At 46.6% G+C, this 18,163-nt stretch overlaps 1 protein-coding gene across 3 annotated transcripts in view; it reads left to right on the top strand.

Annotated features, from left to right (window-relative positions):
* Window positions 1-18,163, top strand: part of EFL1 (elongation factor like GTPase 1) — a 62,133-nt gene that overhangs the window by 38,759 nt on the left and 5,211 nt on the right. For all 3 annotated transcript variants that reach the window (XM_053272334.1, XM_053272335.1, XM_053272332.1), the window contains 4 exons: window positions 9,365-9,496; window positions 11,310-11,457; window positions 13,320-14,320; window positions 14,722-14,906. In XM_053272334.1, coding sequence (XP_053128309.1) covers window positions 9,365-9,496; window positions 11,310-11,457; window positions 13,320-14,320; window positions 14,722-14,906 — 1,466 coding nt within the window. The remainder of the gene's footprint in view (window positions 1-9,364; window positions 9,497-11,309; window positions 11,458-13,319; window positions 14,321-14,721; window positions 14,907-18,163) is intronic.

Genomic DNA, 18,163 nt, shown 5'->3' with positions numbered 1-18,163 from the left:
GGAGAAGCCTTTTAAGATGGAGGCGCAAGCGATCGACTTTCTCTTGCTCAGGAAAGCAGCTGGCGTCAGCTTCTAGCGTCTCTGCTTTGTCTTGGAAGAGGCGCTTCCCCGGCCACTGGTGCTTGCGGGCGATACATGATCCCGTTCCTGTAAATCGCTTTGTTGAGTCAGCAGAAATCTTAGCCAGTCACGTCTAGCTTCGGAGGAGAGCCCTCCGTGGCAGCAAGGCACTGGAGCAGATTGGTGTGTGCGGAGGAGCACCGTGAGGTTTCTGTGCCACATATTGCATGGGTGAGAGGAAGGCGGGGCTGCTCTCCAGCGGGGAAACAATTGGTTGATTGATAAGAGGGCCTCTTATGCCAAGGACTTCCTCTTTGTTTCCTGAAGCTGCAAGTCTTCACAGCAGAGGGACAGGGAGAGGTGGTGTTAGGAGCATAGGGAGCTGCCTTCTACCGAGTCAGACCCTTGGTCCATCTAGCTCAGGGTTGTCTACACTGACTGGCAGCAGCTCTCCAAGCTGTTACAGGCTGGAATCCTTCCCAGCCCTACCTGGAGATGCCAGGGAGTGGACCTGGGACCTGCTGCATGCAAGTAGATGCTCCACCACTGAGCTACAGCCCGATCCCCCAAGGGGAATATCGTATAGCGCTCACATGTAGTCTCCCATCCAAAGGCAAACCAGGGCAGACTCTGCTTAGCAAAGGGCACCATTCATGCTTGCTTCCACAAGGCCAGCTCTTGCCCCCTGTGGAGACAGATCATGCGTTTCCTGCTTGGCCTTCAGCCTCTAACCTTGCCGTCCCTTTGGGCCCGTTTCATGCGTGATGTGGTGGGCATCCGGCGCTCCACTTAAAATAGCCACTTATGTGTAGGGAAATCCCCTTGTGGAGGTTGCAGTGCAGCGTTTCTGGGGACTGCCGTCACGAGTGTGGAAATCTCATGTGATCAGGCCAGTTCACGTGGCAAGTGATATATGGGGGTCTGGATCCCGTGGGGAAAGGGTTTTGCTAGGTACCATGATGCTTGCAGCATCTTGTATCAAGCTCATCTTTAACAGTTCTCAAACCACCAAGTTCAACTAAACTTTAGAAAGTAGAATCAATTAAGGTTAGAATCAGTATGGTTTTAAAACTGATTTAAACAGAGCCAATGTCCTGCAATTGTGAGAGTGTTGGACAAAGGCCAGGGATACTAGAGTTCAAATCCTCACAGTGGTGGCTCTAGAGAGAGAGAATTGATGGGGCCACGTGCATTTCTGGGTGGGCGAGCTGTGTCCCACATGTTAGATTTCTGAAACAAAAACAGGGTGTGGACAGAGCAAACTACTTGTCTGAGGGGGTGCAGCTCCTCCAACCCCCCTTGAATCCGCACCCAGCCATGGAACTCACTGGGTGACTCTGTATCAGTCTGACCTACCTCACAGGGTTGTTGTGAGGTTGAATGTAACCATGCACACCACTCTGGGCTCCTTGAAGGAAGAGTGGCATAGAAGAGTGGCAAATATTTTCTCTTAGATTTTTTATTTATGTAAACTTAGTATTTGTATGGCTGACACATAACTATGGGGTAGGTAAAATTGCAGAGCCCAGTCTTCTCTTGTTGCCTGTGACTTCTATACGCATCTTCTGTTTGCAGGGTGGAGGGAGGAGCACATGCATGTACACAGCAGCTCTGAGGCTCAGTTCCCCACGGGGGGATGTGGGGGAGAGTGATGATTTTCTTTTGTACATGCAGCACAGGAGGTATTGGACAATGTGCCTTTCCACTTGCTGCATCGATTTCCCTGTTTTGGCAGTCAAAGTGGGTACCTTTTGAGCAGCTGGGGGTACACTCTTGGCAACCTTAGAAACAGAATCCCTCTGGAGTGGCGGCAGGGGAGTCCTAAAACGCACCCACGTGCCCCTGTTTTGTTCCTCTTGATCCTTCTGCCTTGGAACGGACTGGCTTTGCTCGCCTCTGGGCTGTTTTGCGTAACAACTTGGCTTTATTTTTTCTCCATCCCCTGGGGACTTCCCATGCTAACCTGCAAATGCCATTAGCTGATCCTTTGGAAGACCCGTGCAGGTTTCTCTTGGTTTATGGAGGCTTCCTGTGACCCAGCCGGGTAATCTCTGGATTAGGCCCTGTGAGAGGCTCACAGTCGGACCCCTCTCGGGACATGGGTAAACCTCAGTCTTCCTGGGGTGTGCTGAGAACAGCTTTTTTCTGTGTGGAGAATGTGGGTAGTGGAGGTTGTTAATGAACAAACCATTCTGAGGCCTGCTCACTTGTCTGGGGGGGTTGAAGAACTGGACACACACACACCCACACCCCCACTGCCGCTTTCCCCTCCAGCACAGACTGAATTGAATGACTGACTGAGTTCTTTGTTTTATCCAAATGTGTGGACCGAGGGACAGGCTTCTCTAGTCACTGGCTTGCGTGGAGCCTAAGTTACTCGTCTGCAGTCTTACTGAGATCAATGGGACAAACTTGATTTCAGTAAGACTACTTCTGCGTAACTTAAGCTGGATGTGAGCCAGTGACTAGAGTGGCCCCTTTCATAACTGTAAAACTTAAAAGTGTGTGTGTATTTGTGCACACGTGTGTACACGTATACATAAGTATAGAAAATTAGACTGGTAAACCACCCAGAGACCTGCGTTTTGGGTGGTATACAAATATGTTAAATAAATAAATAAATGTTGCCGTTGGGTCGCGAGGCTACTGCAGTCACTGGCTCACATCTACACAAAGTTACTCATAAGCAGTCTTATTGAAATTCATGGGGCAAGTGTACTCAGTGCTGATTTTCTGAGTCACCCTGTCAGTCACCCAGAGCTTCAGCACATAGTCAGCCAATCAGGAGTAGAAGGGTGGGATCTTCACCCACCTCCCTCCCCTGCTGCAGCAGACACATGGCTTGAGGATGCTTTGACTTCAGGCTGGTGATCCTCGGATAGGGAACAAACAGCACGGCTGCATCGTGGGGAGGCAGGAGGGCTCTGAGTACCCCCTGGGAGCCCCTCAAGTACCCCTAGCGGTACTAGTTCTCTTGATGGAAATCCCTGTTGTAGGCCACAAGAGCTCCAGGGTTGTGCCAAAGACTTAATTGAAAAGCCGGGGTTCAGAGGGAGTAAACAGGCCCTTGATTCCATCCGAATATGGTGCAAGAAATAACTTTGGTAGCAGAAATTCCAATCAACAAACTTTGTTTTGGAAGTGACTCTTGCGTTTAAAATTAGAAAGCATGACACACAAGCCTTTATTAATACCGTCTTAGAATGGTGGATGACAAGCAGATTTGAGCCCTTCCCATTGTTCTGTTCCGTGCCATCTGTTCACACACCCACAGTGGCAGAGGCTTTTTAATCTAAAAATTGGGAAAGGTGGTTGGTATCGTCTGATGGCCCGGAAGCACAAGCCCCCCAGCCACCCAGTTTCCACCATTTGGTTAATTGTTGCAGCATTTTAAAATAGCTTTGTTCCAGGTAAAATCGTTGTTTTAGTAGGTAATTCTTGTTACCAATTATTCCCTGTATTTTAGAGTCAATAGAGGTGTCAGTGCAAAACAATAACTGTTATAAGTTCATTTGGAAGAAAATGTACACTGGGGGGAACCTTCCATAAAATAAAAGCCTAGGCATTGGGAATAGAAGTTGTTTTAATTAGTTAACTGCGCGTGCTGCAAGTTAAAAGGATGATTGGCTGAAGAATCCAGGCAGGGTGTGTCTGCTGGATATTATTCTAAAGCCTTAATGCTTCTACGATTTGTCTCACTTCCATCGTGGATGATTGCATATTGATCAGTTATTTTCTCAGATGTATAAAACCTTCACTCTGTTGCTCGCTACAGTGGAAATGAGGAGGGTGTGATTCAGTCGCAGGTTTTGATCTGAGATCTAGCAGGAGACACTTTGCTGTACTACTGGGATACCCATCAGATGGGATGGGTGTAGAGCCGTGTTCTTACGAATCCCGGACTCATTGTTTGTTGGGCCTGTGTGAAGCTTTGGCCAGAGCTGAATTCTCTGCACAATTTCCCTGGCACCATGTGGAGAGGACCATTCCCACCATGCAGTGCTGCGCTTTGCTCAGTGGGGAGGTCTCCTTTAAAGGGAACAGGGCCCCTTTGAACCCCTGCGCCATCTTGGAAGGCATGCACAGAGTGATGGGTCATGTGGCCTCTCTCAGTCCTGTCTCCCCAGAGCTCTTAAGAGAGGGCTCCCTCTCTCTGAAAGGGCCCTCTCAACACTGAGAAAAGTGCAGTAGTGGGAAATGGTTCTTATATTGAAGGTTCTTTGCCAAAGTGCCCCCAGCTTGAAAAATAGTGAAGATTGCTGGTGCAGACAGAGGGCTGGAGGTAATGTCCATATACAGGAGAATCGTCATATTCACGGGTGTTCCGTACTCTGCTACTACCGCAGATATGGAAACCACGAATATGGAGTCACTGGGGCAGTGTAAATCAGGGGGTTAGCTTCCTGGGGGGTGTAAAAAGTCCTGAAAATGGGTGTTAAAGGCCCTAGAAATGTGGAGGGAAGTGGCCTACCATGCATCACAGTGCCCCCAGCAGTTCCACCCCAGCATTAGAAAATCAGCCAAAAATCTTGGTTTTTTTCTTTTTGCAAAAGGAGCCATTTTGAGGCCCCTGATCTCAGAATAACCCTTTCCCTCCATTCCTCCCTTTGTGCGTGTATACCGAGGTTGGGTGTCAATTACCCGACCGCAGATGTGCGAAACCACAGATACTGCATCAGTCGTTAATGAGGCTCTCCTGCATTGCAGTTTTTGTGACAAAGGTAGGACTGGGAAAGACTCATGTCTGAAACCCTGGAAAGTGGCTGCCAGTCAGTGTAGACGATATTTAAATAGATAAACTAGTGACCTGACTCGATATTAATTCCTCACCATCATCCCTAGCACAGTAGCTGAGCACCTCCAGGCATTTGGTTCCAGGTTCGATCCCAGGCATCGCCAGATGGAGCTAGCCACGACCCATCTTTGGAACCCTGGAGCACTGCTGCCAAACCGTATAGACGATCCTCAGCCAGGTGGGCCATTGGTCTCACTCGTCTTAAGGCCTTTTTAAAATCTGTTTGTTTGTCACATTTGCATGCCGCCCCAAACGCCCGTCTCTGGGCGGCTCACAACAATATGAAAGGTTAAAACCCCCAAATAAAAACCTTGCAACAATTTCAAACCACAATTAAATTAATACAAGCTGACCTGGCGCAGAGCATCTGCGCCCCTAGTTTTCCCTCGGTGGCTGCTTCTCCTCCGCAGCTGGCCCGGCTGGCGGCCGTTCTCCTCCACGACCAGCTGGACCACACTTCCACATGGCTAATTGGCAGCTTGCTCCCAGACACTCGAGAGAGAGAGCTGCCACACATGGGATTAGCGAAGGGTACATTTACGAGAATTAGATAGATAGATATGTTCAAATATCCAAGCTACCTTGTTTTCCTAAAGCAGAAAGAATATGTTCTTTTAGACCAGGGCTGCAGAGTTGCAGCCCTCAGAACTCCCGCCATCGCTGATGATTGCCTGCTGTGCCTAGGGAGGCTGGGAGTTGTAGTCTAAAACCCGCTGGGGGGCTGCAGTTGTGCCACCCTCCTTTAGACCTTCTCCAATGCAAAGCCTTCCAAGTTTCTAATTGAGAAGGTAAACTGAGTGCAAATTCACTGTCGGAAGAACTGCCTTAATTTTAGTACTACAGTTGACAGCTGGCAAATAAAAGACACTACATTTTTTCTCCTCTACAGTTTGAAGAAAGTGTAGCTAAATTTAGTCTGCCTTTTTCGCCCCCTCCCTTTCAGGGCATGGTGTGATGGCGCAAGCCTGAACATGATTCTCTCCTCAAAATGACTGGGCCTTTTTGTGTGTGTTTTGTTTGGGTCTGTCAATGACAAAGAAGCCCCTGCTATAGTACCCGGCAATGCTTACATATATGTTAGGGTTGATGTGAGCTGAATGGTGAATGTGCTCTAAAAACAGCCACTGTGCACATTTACGGGAAACTGTGGGAAGCATGCAGATATTGGGAAATGGACTGGGAAAGAAATAGATGTCCTAGTCAGTGTGCATCACCCTCAGATCCTATTGGATGATGAAAGCATCACATACACATAGGTTGTAGTCATTCACACAGCGGCCCATAGCCAGGGATTATGGGAGTTGTAGGCCAACATCTGCAGGAGGGCCTAAGTTGAGCAGCCCTGATCTACACCATGCTCGCCAGCCTTGGCTCCCTAGGTGTGGTTGGACAACTGTTGCGGATTACCCCTGATGAATCACGTTTTACACCCAAGTACTTAGATTACCCATGAGCTATATTAGGAGCCTGTTGTGAGCAAGGGTCCAGTTCAGAAATTACCCCACATCATGAGTTCATGCTCAGAAGGCTGTTGTACTGACAACATTTAAAGGTAAGTACTGAAGAGAACTTCTGTGAAAATATGCTTTTATAGCTTCTAGTACAGCACATAGAGGCGTATAACACAGCCTAAAATTTCTCATGACTATACAGAAATCAAAACTTGGAGGAACACATCACCATTCCAGTTATTTCTTAATAGAAAACTTGTCACATACAAATTTGTTAACTTTTTTGATCGATCGATATGTTTACTCCAAAATTATAATTAGCCTCTTTTCTTATACTAATGTTTGAGACATAATAGCTGAGTTGGCTCAGTTGAGCTGGCTGTGGGCCACCTCCAGTCTCAGAGGCACAATGCCTCTCAATACCAGTTGCAGGAGAGAGGGCATGCACATACCTCTTGCCTGTGGGTTCCCCAGGGGCATCTTGTGGGCCACTGTGTGGAACAGGATGCTGGACTTAGATGGGCCTTGGGCCTGATCCAACAGGGCTGTTCTTATGAGTTAGGTCCCAAAAACACATCCTGAAACAGAAGCAAGTTTCAGGAGCAAAAGTTGTAGATTGAAAACCTACAGGTAGGCCATCATCAGTAGACCTAGCGGAATCAAATGAAATAAGGGAAGAAGGGTGATTGTATCCCTAATATCCATGACCCTGTAACTCCCATCAGCTCGGCTACAATCACTAAAGGCTAGTTCTGTGATAGACCCACCTTTTCTACAAGCATAAACTCTTAAACTGATGCATGTGTTTGGTAAATAGCTAAGGTACTAGGAGTTAAAAATCCAATATCCTCAAATAACAAGCACATGTTTTAAGCCACAAAGTCCCAGACTGTTGTACCAGTTTTGATTTGCAGCTGAAGGGGATGAATTGCTGCCAAATCTCTAAAGGGAAAAACAGCTTTTTATGGTTATATATATTACTTGTGTAGAGGCCAGTTTTTAATCATGGTTTTGAGGAAATGTCTCTGAGCTTGCATCACACTCGTTCTGACTTGTGGTTGTCACCGGTGCAGCGAGGCCAAAATTGAAGTCTCATTGTGTCGTTAAAAGTTGCGCGGGGTGGGGGGAGGGGTTGGCCATATTTAAGGATTTGTTCTCAATTCCCAAGAACACAATTTAAAAGAAAAAATGAATGGAATGTGCAGATGGGCTTCTTGAAGGAGCAGTACTTCTGCCATTTCTGAGGTATCTTCTTTCTGATGTCATATTTCTGTCCCTTTCTCTCTCCCTCTTATCTTTTTCCTACTCTTAAAGAAAAGAAAACCCCCAAGCCTGCTAAATGTCCAGTGCAGATTTTATGTATTTATTTATAGCCCGTTGTCATTGTTCTCTGTTTAATTTGTGGTATTTGCTGCCACAAGGTACAGTGATGACCACTAACTTAGATGGCTTTAAGAGGAGAGGAGACAAATTCATTGAAGACCCATCGGTTGATGGCCACCATTCATGATACTTGTATTTACCCAAATAGAAGACTATTCTGAATGTAAGACAACCCCCTTAAAAACAGAGGTTAAATAGAGGTTTTACCGCTATTTACCCCAAAGGAAGCGGACTCTGAACTTAAGATGACCCCCTAATTTCTGACATCAAAGAACTTGGTCAAAACCTAGTCTTGGATTCAGGTAAATACAGTAGCTACAGGCTCCCTCCAGGTTTGAGGCAGTACACCTCTGAACACCAGATGCAGAGCAGCAAGTATGGGAGAGAGGGCCTTCCATCTCCTGCTGGTGGGCTTCTAAGAAGTATCTGGTTGGTCACTCTGGAATTCCAGCAAAGTCACGTGTACATTTGCCACAAAATTCGCAGACATATAAATAGCTGCTGTGGGGATGCTGGACTGGATGGGGCTATATAGATGGAGTGAGTCTCTTCAGGTGGAGACTGGCTTCTGAACGGCCTTTCTTACATTCTATGGGATAAGGGTGCAACCTGGGACACACGGGAGAGGAAGCAAAACCTGCCGCTCACCCAGGAGATTGGGTTTACCAGGAGTAGGTGGCTGATGTAGCCACACCTCAGTGGTGTGGTGCTGAACCCTTGCTAACTGAGCAAAGAAGTGCCTTTTAAAGTTGTGATTCTCTTACATTTAGCAGGGGCCTAGAAACTGGCTCTTTTCAGTCCCAGCACAGCATCCCTCCAGTGGCGGCTGTTGGTGTCTAACTTGTTTCTTTCTAGATTGTGAGCTCTTTGGAGACGGGGCCATTTTCTATATTTTTCAATGTAAACCACTTTGGAAATTTTTGTTAAGAGTAATATTAGTGATAGTGTTGTGCACCTTCTAAGTATGTGTATTCATTTATATATATTTGCTATCTTTATGTCCCGCTCTTCTTCCAAGGATCCTATAGTGGTATGCATGGTTATGTTGATCCTCACAACAACCCTGTGAGGTAGGTTAGTCTGAGAGAGAAGTGACTGGCCCAGAGGGAATCCCAGATGTTGTTGACTACAGCTCCCAGAATCCCTAGCTGCAGTGGGCTGTGGCTGTGGATGCTAGGAGTTGTAGTCAACAACATCTGGGATTTTCTGTTAGAGGGAACTCTGGCCCAGAGTCACCCAGTAGGTTTCATGGCTGAACTCGGGATTTGAACTTGGGTCTCTCCGACCCTAATCCAGCACTCTCCAACCATGACACCACACTGATTTCCAGTGTGTATTTTTCCTTCCCCCCATAACAATGGGTAGATCCCATTCATTCCGAACCTGCTTACCCTTCCCCGGATGATGAGTTGCCTGGCCCCTGCTGATAGGAATACCATTAAGAGGCGATGTGTCCATTCACAGAGCTGGTTGTAACTCTCCCCACCCACCCCCCGCCTCCCCTGATGCTCTTGGCAGCATATGAGCTCCCCCTTCATGCATACCTCACCCATTTTTATGATGGACAACTGTCTCTAGTTCTTATATGAAAGCCAAGTTTGAATATGCTGTGGCGAATTCTTAATATTGTTGGTATTGAATGGTAATGTTGACTTGATGCTTCAATTTCTTCTAGGAATAGGAGGACTGCAAGACTTTATACTAAAATCAGCGACGCTCTCGTCATCACCAGCTTGTCCGCCATTTACGCCACTCAACTTTGAAGCGACCCCAATCGTGCGAGTTGCTGTCGAGCCGAAACACCCAAGTAGGAATCTTCCCTCTTGTTTCCGAAATATACTATCAGAGCCCAACTCCGCAGTCATTAAAAGCAAGTGCCATTTTTGAAAAACAGGAAAGGTGGCTGACGTTGGAACAAATATATACGATGAGGCAGTTTGCTTCCTGTGCAACCGAGAAATATTGATGGAGTTGGAACCAAGCGAAAAGTGCAGTCAGATCTGAGCAGTCCTCCTTGTTACAAGAAACACAGGGCTGCCAATGAAAATGACATCTCTGTGTCTTGTTCCTCTCTCCATAACTTTTATTACAGCTTACCCCATGTCCTCCATCCATTACTGTGCATTTCCCTCCTCCCCCCACTAGAAATCATAGGGTGCCATTTGGTGTTATTATTGCTGAGATTATTATGGAAATTATTTTAAGTATTAAGAATATTAATATAACTTAAATAGGGAGGGTTTTATTTACCCAAATCGAAGACAATTCTGAATTTACGACAACCCTCGTAAAAAGTAGAGGGTAAATACAGTTTATGCCTGCATTTACTCAAAAGGAACAGGGCTTTCTAATATCACAAAACTTGGGGGGAAAACTAGTCTTGGATTCAAATAAAAACAGTATATGCAGCATTTAAAAGTTCTTTGAGCAGTTGCTGGTGCCAAAGGAAAGAGAAAACTATTCCGTGTCCCAAAGCAACTTATAACTCTATAAAGAAACGCAAGGGACATAGGAAGCTGCCTTATACCGAGTCAGACCATTGGTCTATCTAGCTCAGTATTGTCTACACTGACTGGCAGCAGTCCTCCAGGGTTTCAGACAGGAGTCTATCCTACCCCTATTTGGAAACACCGGGAATTGAACCTGGTGCTAATGCAAGCAGATGCTTTACTACTGAGCTACAGCCCTATCCTTGGAAGGATGCTGTGCTTGGGGGTGGATAGGGCCAGTTGCTCTCCTCCTGCCAAATATGATAAACACCACTTTGAATGGTGCCTCTTTGCCCACTTAGCAGGAGTAACGACATGAGGACATGGGGTGTGTGAATTCCAGTGGGGGAAGAAGAAGGTACTAAATGTCATCTACTTTTTTGCTGACATCCCTGTGATTCTGATACATCATTCCCCTGTCGGCCTCACTTCTACAAACTAGCTTGTTTGGAAGAAGTCATTTTTTTAATAATAAGAAGAGGAAGGGGAAGAAGAAGTCACCATCAGCCAACTACAAAAAACAACTTTACTGGGAACAGCCTATATTTTGTGACGATATCAATAATGACCAACAGTATTGATGATAAAATTCAGCCATCCCAGGACCTTGAGAAGGACTCGACGTCTGGATAAAACAAACCAGTCAATAACACCTGTCTGACTGTGTAAACAAGGAATAATAATAAATATTATTTAACTCATTTTTATTTGTTAGCCAGCCCATAACAAATTGGCAGTTTACAACACAACATTAAAACATGAGATAAAAACAGACAGCACATTAAATCATAACAGACAAAAAAGGGCGGGGGGAGGGGGGAATACAAAATACAATACAAAACAATTTAAAAGACATCTTTAAAGAAAAATCAGTTCAAATCAAATCAAGATTTTTTTGTTTTGCTTTAAAAAACAAACTGCTATAACTATCACTCATCAGTTATTGTGCAGTGTGCGTTTACATATAGAAAACCCCCAGTGTTGGACATTGAGCTCATCGCTTAAAAATTCTTCACACTCAAAAGGAAATATTTAATTTCAGTCTGTGCTTTTCTTTCCTAGGCCACATATGCATCAGACTTCAAAACTGAGACCGTTCATTTAAAAAGCAAAAATTGTTTGTCTTCCCAGGTGAGATGCCTCAGTTGGTCAAAGGTATGAAGCTTTTAAACCAAGCTGATCCGTGCGTTCAAGTTCTAATCCAAGAAACAGGAGAACACGTGCTAATTACAGCTGGAGAAGTCCACCTTCAGCGCTGCCTGGATGACTTGAAAGAGAGGTTCGTTTTAGCTGGTGGGGTGGCGATCCGAAAGAGGAAAGCGAAGAAATGCTCAAGGCTTAGTGGTTTTATGTAGCATTTGTGTACTGTAATTCCTAGAAAGGTCAAAGCCTCCTCAAAGTTAATAACTGTGAAGTAATCTACACTTGAGGCGTGACATTGTCAGTCTTGTTCACGCAGGGCTTCGGCTCCTTTTGGGCAGGGTTTCTGCTCCACATGCAATGATCTCCCACATGGATATCTGCTCCCATGGAGGGAAATCGCATGGCTCTATTTTGTGTGTGTTGTGTGACTGGCCACAGCTTCCCAAACTGTGCACAGCACAGTGGCATAGCCACCATTAGATAAAGGAGGACAAATGTCCCTGGGCCACCGGGGCTGGGGAGGCTACCATGGCGCCCTCCCGCAGGACACCCCCTTATTCTCCTCCCGTCCCCAGCCATCAAACAAAGCACTTGCTGGCTGGGAGCACACGGCACGCTCTTTCCCAGCTGGCAAATGAAGGCCCAGCTGGGAAAGGGGCTGCATGGCCCTTTCTGGTAGCTGGCCATGCCCCCTGCATCTGATGTCAACCTGGAGTGTGGCCAAAACACAGGGCAGCATTAGTGGGAGGAGGAACAATCACTGGCAGCCTGTCTCCAGACGGCCAGCAAGCTACAGTACCTATGTCCCTGCATATATACACGCAGCAAATGAGCCCCATGCAGCCGTCCTCTCTCATTAATGTGCACCAGAGGTAGCCCTACCATCAGGTAACATGAAGTATCTGCCTCAGGTGACAAATGTGGGCTTCATTAAGGACCGCAGGGTAGGAGGCAATCCAACTTGGCCCTGGGGCATGATAACCAAAGCATCAAGATATCAGCTCATACAATACAAACAGCATAGTTTTAGGAAAGGGCGGTGGTGGGGGGGATGACCCATACTCTCAAATAGCATACAGCTGTTAGACACAGAATGATGGGCAGAAACTCAGTAGGTGGCATTTCACCAGCATTTGGAGATTGGAACTGGACCAGTTGAAGTTCTGGCTGTTGTGCAACTGAAATACAAGCAGGTAAATTGGGCCTGTTGGACACCTCCCTGTCTCACTACGGTTAAAAGCCCTGGACTGTCTCGGCCCTTAAAAGCAACTCACCAGCCCTTCCCCCTTACGTGGTACAAAGTTGGAGAGGGGTAAAAGCTGAACACGAGCACTGAAGCTCAGCAGTTCTGAGGTAAAATGAAGCAAGACTGAGACAGTGGCCACTGTCAGATAGAAACAGCCACACTCCCACTGCTAAGGATCTGAAGCCAATGTGATCGGAAACATAAACCATTCAAGTGTAACGGTCACCCTTTATTTTCAAGACATTTCTCCTTCTCTAGCGGGGTGGAGGAGAGGACTAGAGATCTCACCAGGCCTGACACAAGCCTTCTCAGCTGTTTCCAGGCCTCAAGACAAAGAGAGCAGGGGACCCTGATCAGCCAGTGTTTGCTCTCCCTTCCTTCTCCACACAGTTTCTTCGTTTTTTAAAGGGGGTGAAAGATCAAATTAAAAGTATTTCCCCCTATACTGGCATGCCAAAAAGAGGGGGAATTTTTGAGTTGTAAAACCAGCTCTAATACTAACCTTGTGGTCTCCTCTCCCCTCACCTCCACTCCTATATAATCTGCATTGCCAGGAAACTAACATGCTATCCTGTAGGGATTTCTTGAATTTCCTCTCTCAAATCCTTTCCCACAATGACCTTTGGCTGGGGACAGTGGGAGTTGTAGTGAACATATGGGAATCCCTATTACAGGGAACATTGTGCTCAACACCTAATTTGGATGTTTGCGTTGCTTTCAGGCCTAACCTCAGCCTTTCTTAATTCCGGTAGGTTTGCCAGAATAGAAATTAGCGTGTCAAAACCAATCATTCCCTTCCGAGAAACCATAACGAGACCCCCCAAAGTCGACATGGTAAACGAAGATATAGGAAAGCAGCAGAAAATTGCCGTCATACATCAGAGCAAGGAGGAGCATAACAAAATCCCTGAAGGGGTGCAGATCGATGCGGATGGACTCGTCACGATGTCAACACCGAATAAGTACGCCACACTTAGTGTCAGAGCAACGCCCCTTCCCGAGGAGGTAACCCGGCTTCTCGAGGAGAACAGCGATTTAATTCGGACCATAGAGCAGCTCACTTCTTATTTGAACGAGGGTAAAAAATCCCAGGAGATGAACCAGAGGACCCTTGACAGGATACAAGAGTTCAAACAAAAACTGGAGCAAAACCTGCAAGGTAGAAAATGGAGGAACGCCATTGAGGGGCTCTGGTCCTTCGGGCCCCGGAAATGTGGGCCTAATGTCCTGCTGAACAGATGTGAAGGCTACGAGAGATCCGTGTGGGAGTGCCTAGATAAAGCAACCAAAGAAGCAAGCCTGTATCGAGACTTCGACAATAGCATCGTGAGCGGGTTCCAGTTGGCGACACTTTCGGGGCCGATGTGTGAGGAGCCACTGATGGGCGTCTGCTTTTCTGTGGAAAGGTGGGACATGAGCAGATTTGTGGAGCAAATATCGGTCAACAGGAGGGATGCTGAGGAAGGGGCAGCTACAGAGGAGAGATCGACGAAAGAGGAAGTGGCCCCTCTGTCGGGTGAAGACATCGATTCGACTTCGGAAAATAAAGAAATCCAAGATAGCGGCCAAAAAAGTCTCAAATCCTCCAGTAAGCGCAAGGGAGAAACTTTGCTTGCAGATTGCTATGGCCCATTCTCTGGCCAGCTGATTGCTACCATGAAGGAAGCATGTCGGTACGCGATGCAAGTCAAGCCCCAAAGGCTTATGGCCGCCATGTACACTTGTGAAATCATGGCAACAGGAGAGGTGCTAGGTGAGCATGGAAATTTTTGATTTGATTTGATTTGATTTGATTTCTATACTGCCCTTCCAAAAATGGCTCAGGGCAATGACTGTATTTACCTGAATCCAAGATTAGTTCTTACCAACCCCCTCGAGTTTTTTGATATTAGAAATCAGGAGGTCATCTTAAATTCGAAGCCCTGTTCTTTCTGAGTTAAATGCAGGTATAACCTATATTTAACCTCTAACTTTTAAGGTGAATTGACTTAAATTCAGTCTCGTCTTCGACTCCGGTAAATACAGCACTCGTATCCTTTCCCCTGTCTCTCATCAAGTATATGAATTAGTCCTCCTAATTCAGAGATCATGGATCTGAGCTGAAGGAAAGGATGCAACAGTATCGGTAAGCTAATGAGTCTTGCGCCTTTGCAGGTCGTGTTTATGCCGTCCTGTCCAAGAGAGAAGGCCGGGTGCTGCAAGAGGAGATGAAAGAAGGGACGGATATGTTTATTATCAAGGCGGTCCTGCCAGTAGCAGAGAGCTTTGGCTTCGCGGATGAAATCAGGAAGAAAACAAGCGGCCTGGCCAGCCCACAGCTGGTGTTCAGTCACTGGGAGGTAAAAAATTCTCTTCACTCCCATCTGTCTTGGTGTACGATTTCCTGTAGATGGAGCGAGAAGGAATAATAAAGGGTGTTGGGAGCGGGGAGGTTAAATGGTGGTCAAGACAGAATGTTTGCCTCGTTTCTTCCGACACGCAGGCATACGAGCGGCTTTTATCAGACTGCATTCATCTTTCCCATACGTGTGTCGGAGTATTTCCCTTGTGTTTTCAGTAGGTGGTTAGGAAGATAAGGGCAGCCCTGCCGGATCAGAGCAGAGGTTCATATAGCAGGGCATGCAGGCAACATCTCCTGCCTCCTTTCGGTTCCAAGACAAGGTAGAAATGAGACTCTAGAAACCAGGGATGGTCATTTTCTGGATTTACGGAGACGCGCTCTGTTCTGCAAGCAGTGGCCCAGACCTGGGAAACTTGTCCCTCCATACAAGGGGAACATACTTGGGGTTCGTAAAGCGATGCATGGTGTGGGGGGTGGGGGAAGGAGAGAGAATTCTCTTCCACCTCCCTCTCCCTTACTGCTACTATGGATATTTGCATGCATGCTGCTTTTCAGCAGAAGTGGTTTACACAGGAAAATCTATACTAAATAAAGAAGAGTGTTTCCTGTCCCGAAGGGCCTCACAGTCTAAAAAGAAACAGGAGGGAAACACCCGCAACAGCCACTGCAGGGATGTTGTGCTGGGGTTGGATTGGGACAGTTGATCTCCCCCTGCTAAATATAAGAGCGCCACCACTTTAAAAGGTGACTCTTGGCTCAGATTGCAAGCAGCCTTAATGGGGGGAGGGGGGGTTCCATAGAATTAGGGAGGAATCGCCTACTAGAACCAGGGGTCACCCAGGTAAGCAGCTGATTCAGGACAGACCAAAAAAAGGGGATTCCCTCACCACAGTGCATCGTTAGTCCATGGAATATGATGGCCTGTGACTTGGAAGGCTTCAGCAGAGAGATAGGTGCATTTTTATTTTACGTATTTAATAATAAATTTGTATACCACCCACTACTGAAAAAAGCCACCTAATGGTGCAGCAGGGGGTAACTTGCCTAGGGAGCAAGAGGTTGCTGGTTCGAATCCCTACTGGTATGTTTCCCAGACTATGGGATGGAAACACCTATATTGGGCAGCAGCGATATAGGAAGATGCTGAAAGGCATCATCTCAGACTGCGCGGGAGGAGGCAATGATAAACCCCTCCTGTATTCTACCAAAGACAACCACAGGGCTCTGTGAGTGCCAGGAGTCAACACTGACTCGACAGCACAACTTTACCACTACTGAAGTCTCTCGGCAGTTTACAGCATAAAACAAACCAAGCATAAAACAAACCAAGAATTTAACAGTTAAAACATATAAAAATCAGATTTAAAATATCCATAGAAACACCCACTAACTAAAATGCTTGGCTGCATCTTCTCCTATCGCTACTAAAATTTATATACAGCTAGGGAATGTTGCCTTCATGCTCTGCTTGCAGCCTTCTCGAAAGGATGGGCCTTTGATGTTGAGAGTGGGGCTGTAGTGGCAGAGCATCTGCTTTGCGTGCCGCAGGTCCCAGGTCCGATCCCTGCCATCTCCAGTTAGGGCTGCTGCCTGGAACCTAGGAGAGCCACTTTCTGTCTGCCTAGACCCTAGTGAGCTAGCTGGACCCGTGCTCATGCTCAGTAGAAGGCAGCACCATATGCTAATCCAAGGACAGGCAGCCTTAGCACTCCCAACGGTTGCTGAATTACAACTCCCATCATCCCTCATTCCCATCATTGAACAATAAGTTGTGGCTGGGGATGATGTGAGTTGTAGTTCAGCAGCTGAGGGCCAGAGTTGGTCCAGAATGAGAAACTGCAGTTAGTCCAGAATGCGGCAGCCAGGTTGGTCTCTGGGTCATCTCAGAGAGACCATATCACTCCCATCTTAAAAGATCTACACTGTCTGCTGATAAGTTTCTGGGCAAAGTACAAGGTTTTGGTTATAACCTATAAAGCCCCAAACAGCTTGGGCCCTGGGTATTTAAGAGAACGCCTTCTTTGCTATGAACCACACGGCCCATTGAGATCATCTGGAGAGGCTCGTCTGCAGTTGCCACTGGCTCGTCTGGTGGCTACTCAGGGACGGGCCTTCTCCATTGCTGCCCCAAGGCTTTGGAACATGCTCCCTGCTGAAATAAGAGCCTCCCCATCTCTTACAACTTTTAAAAGGGCAGTCAAGACGCATTTGCTCAACCAGGCTTTTAATTAGACATGGTTTTAACTGTGTTTTATGGGAATAGTTATAGCTCAGTAGTAGAGCCTCTGTTTGGCATTCCGAAGGTCATTCCGGGTTCATTCCCCGGCATCTCCAGGTAGGTCTGGCAAAGACTTCTGCCCTGAAACCTTGGGGAGTGGCTACCAGTCAGTGTAGATAATGCCAGGTCACACAAACCGATGGTCTGATTCATACAAGGCAGCTTCCTGTGTTTGATTCGAACAACTAGGGTGGCACTTAGGTTCATTTAGTTGACAAATTAGTGTTCAAGCCCTGAGGAAAAACGCTAGTATTGGCTGTATGTGGTGTGTTTGAAACTACAGTCTCCTTTCGATAAAGTATTGTTTTCCAGAGTTGAACCCTTTTGTAATGCTGAAACAGATACCATGGATCAAGTATTATTTAGATCTTCAAAGGCTCTTTGCCGCTTGATAGCAGCAATAAAATAAATGGCCTCCCCCCCCCAGTTTCCTAGCCCCTGTCCAATCTTTTTAACTCCTGTTTTCCTCACACCATGTAATTTGCAATCAAGAGCTTTTGAGGAGAAGATGCTTCAAAGAATAGAAAGGAGAATAAAATTACATCCCTCTCCTAAGTTGCTTGTTAAAATGTGCCATTGGTTCCTCTTCAGAAACTTGTACAAGGAAAATATAGACTTGGATACAAAACGTTCTGTGTAATTCTTGTCATTTAGGGCTCCTTGAAGCTCAGAAGGTGTTAACAGGTCAGCCAGCCACTGACAAAATGAGTCTTCGGCACAATTCTCTCTCTCGCTCTCTCTCTGGGGTACCTGAGATGACGGTTTGTTACAGGAGGAGCACACCTTTTTTAAAGGGTTGAGAACCCCTGGGCTACACTGACTGATAGCGGCTCTCCAAAGTTTCAGGCAGGAGTTTCTCCCAGTCCTCCCTGGAGATGTTGAGGATTGAACCTGGGGTCTTCTGAATGCAAAGGAGATGCTCTACCTCTGGACTATGTCCCTGTTCTCCAAGGCAGCATCCATGGGTCTCCCATCCA

This window comes from Hemicordylus capensis, chromosome 10 (genome assembly GCF_027244095.1).
Source record: "Hemicordylus capensis ecotype Gifberg chromosome 10, rHemCap1.1.pri, whole genome shotgun sequence".
NCBI classification, from domain to species: Eukaryota; Metazoa; Chordata; class Lepidosauria; order Squamata; family Cordylidae; genus Hemicordylus; species Hemicordylus capensis.
The sequence above is the reverse complement of the archived record's forward strand: the minus strand, read 5'-3'. Positions and strand labels throughout refer to the sequence as shown.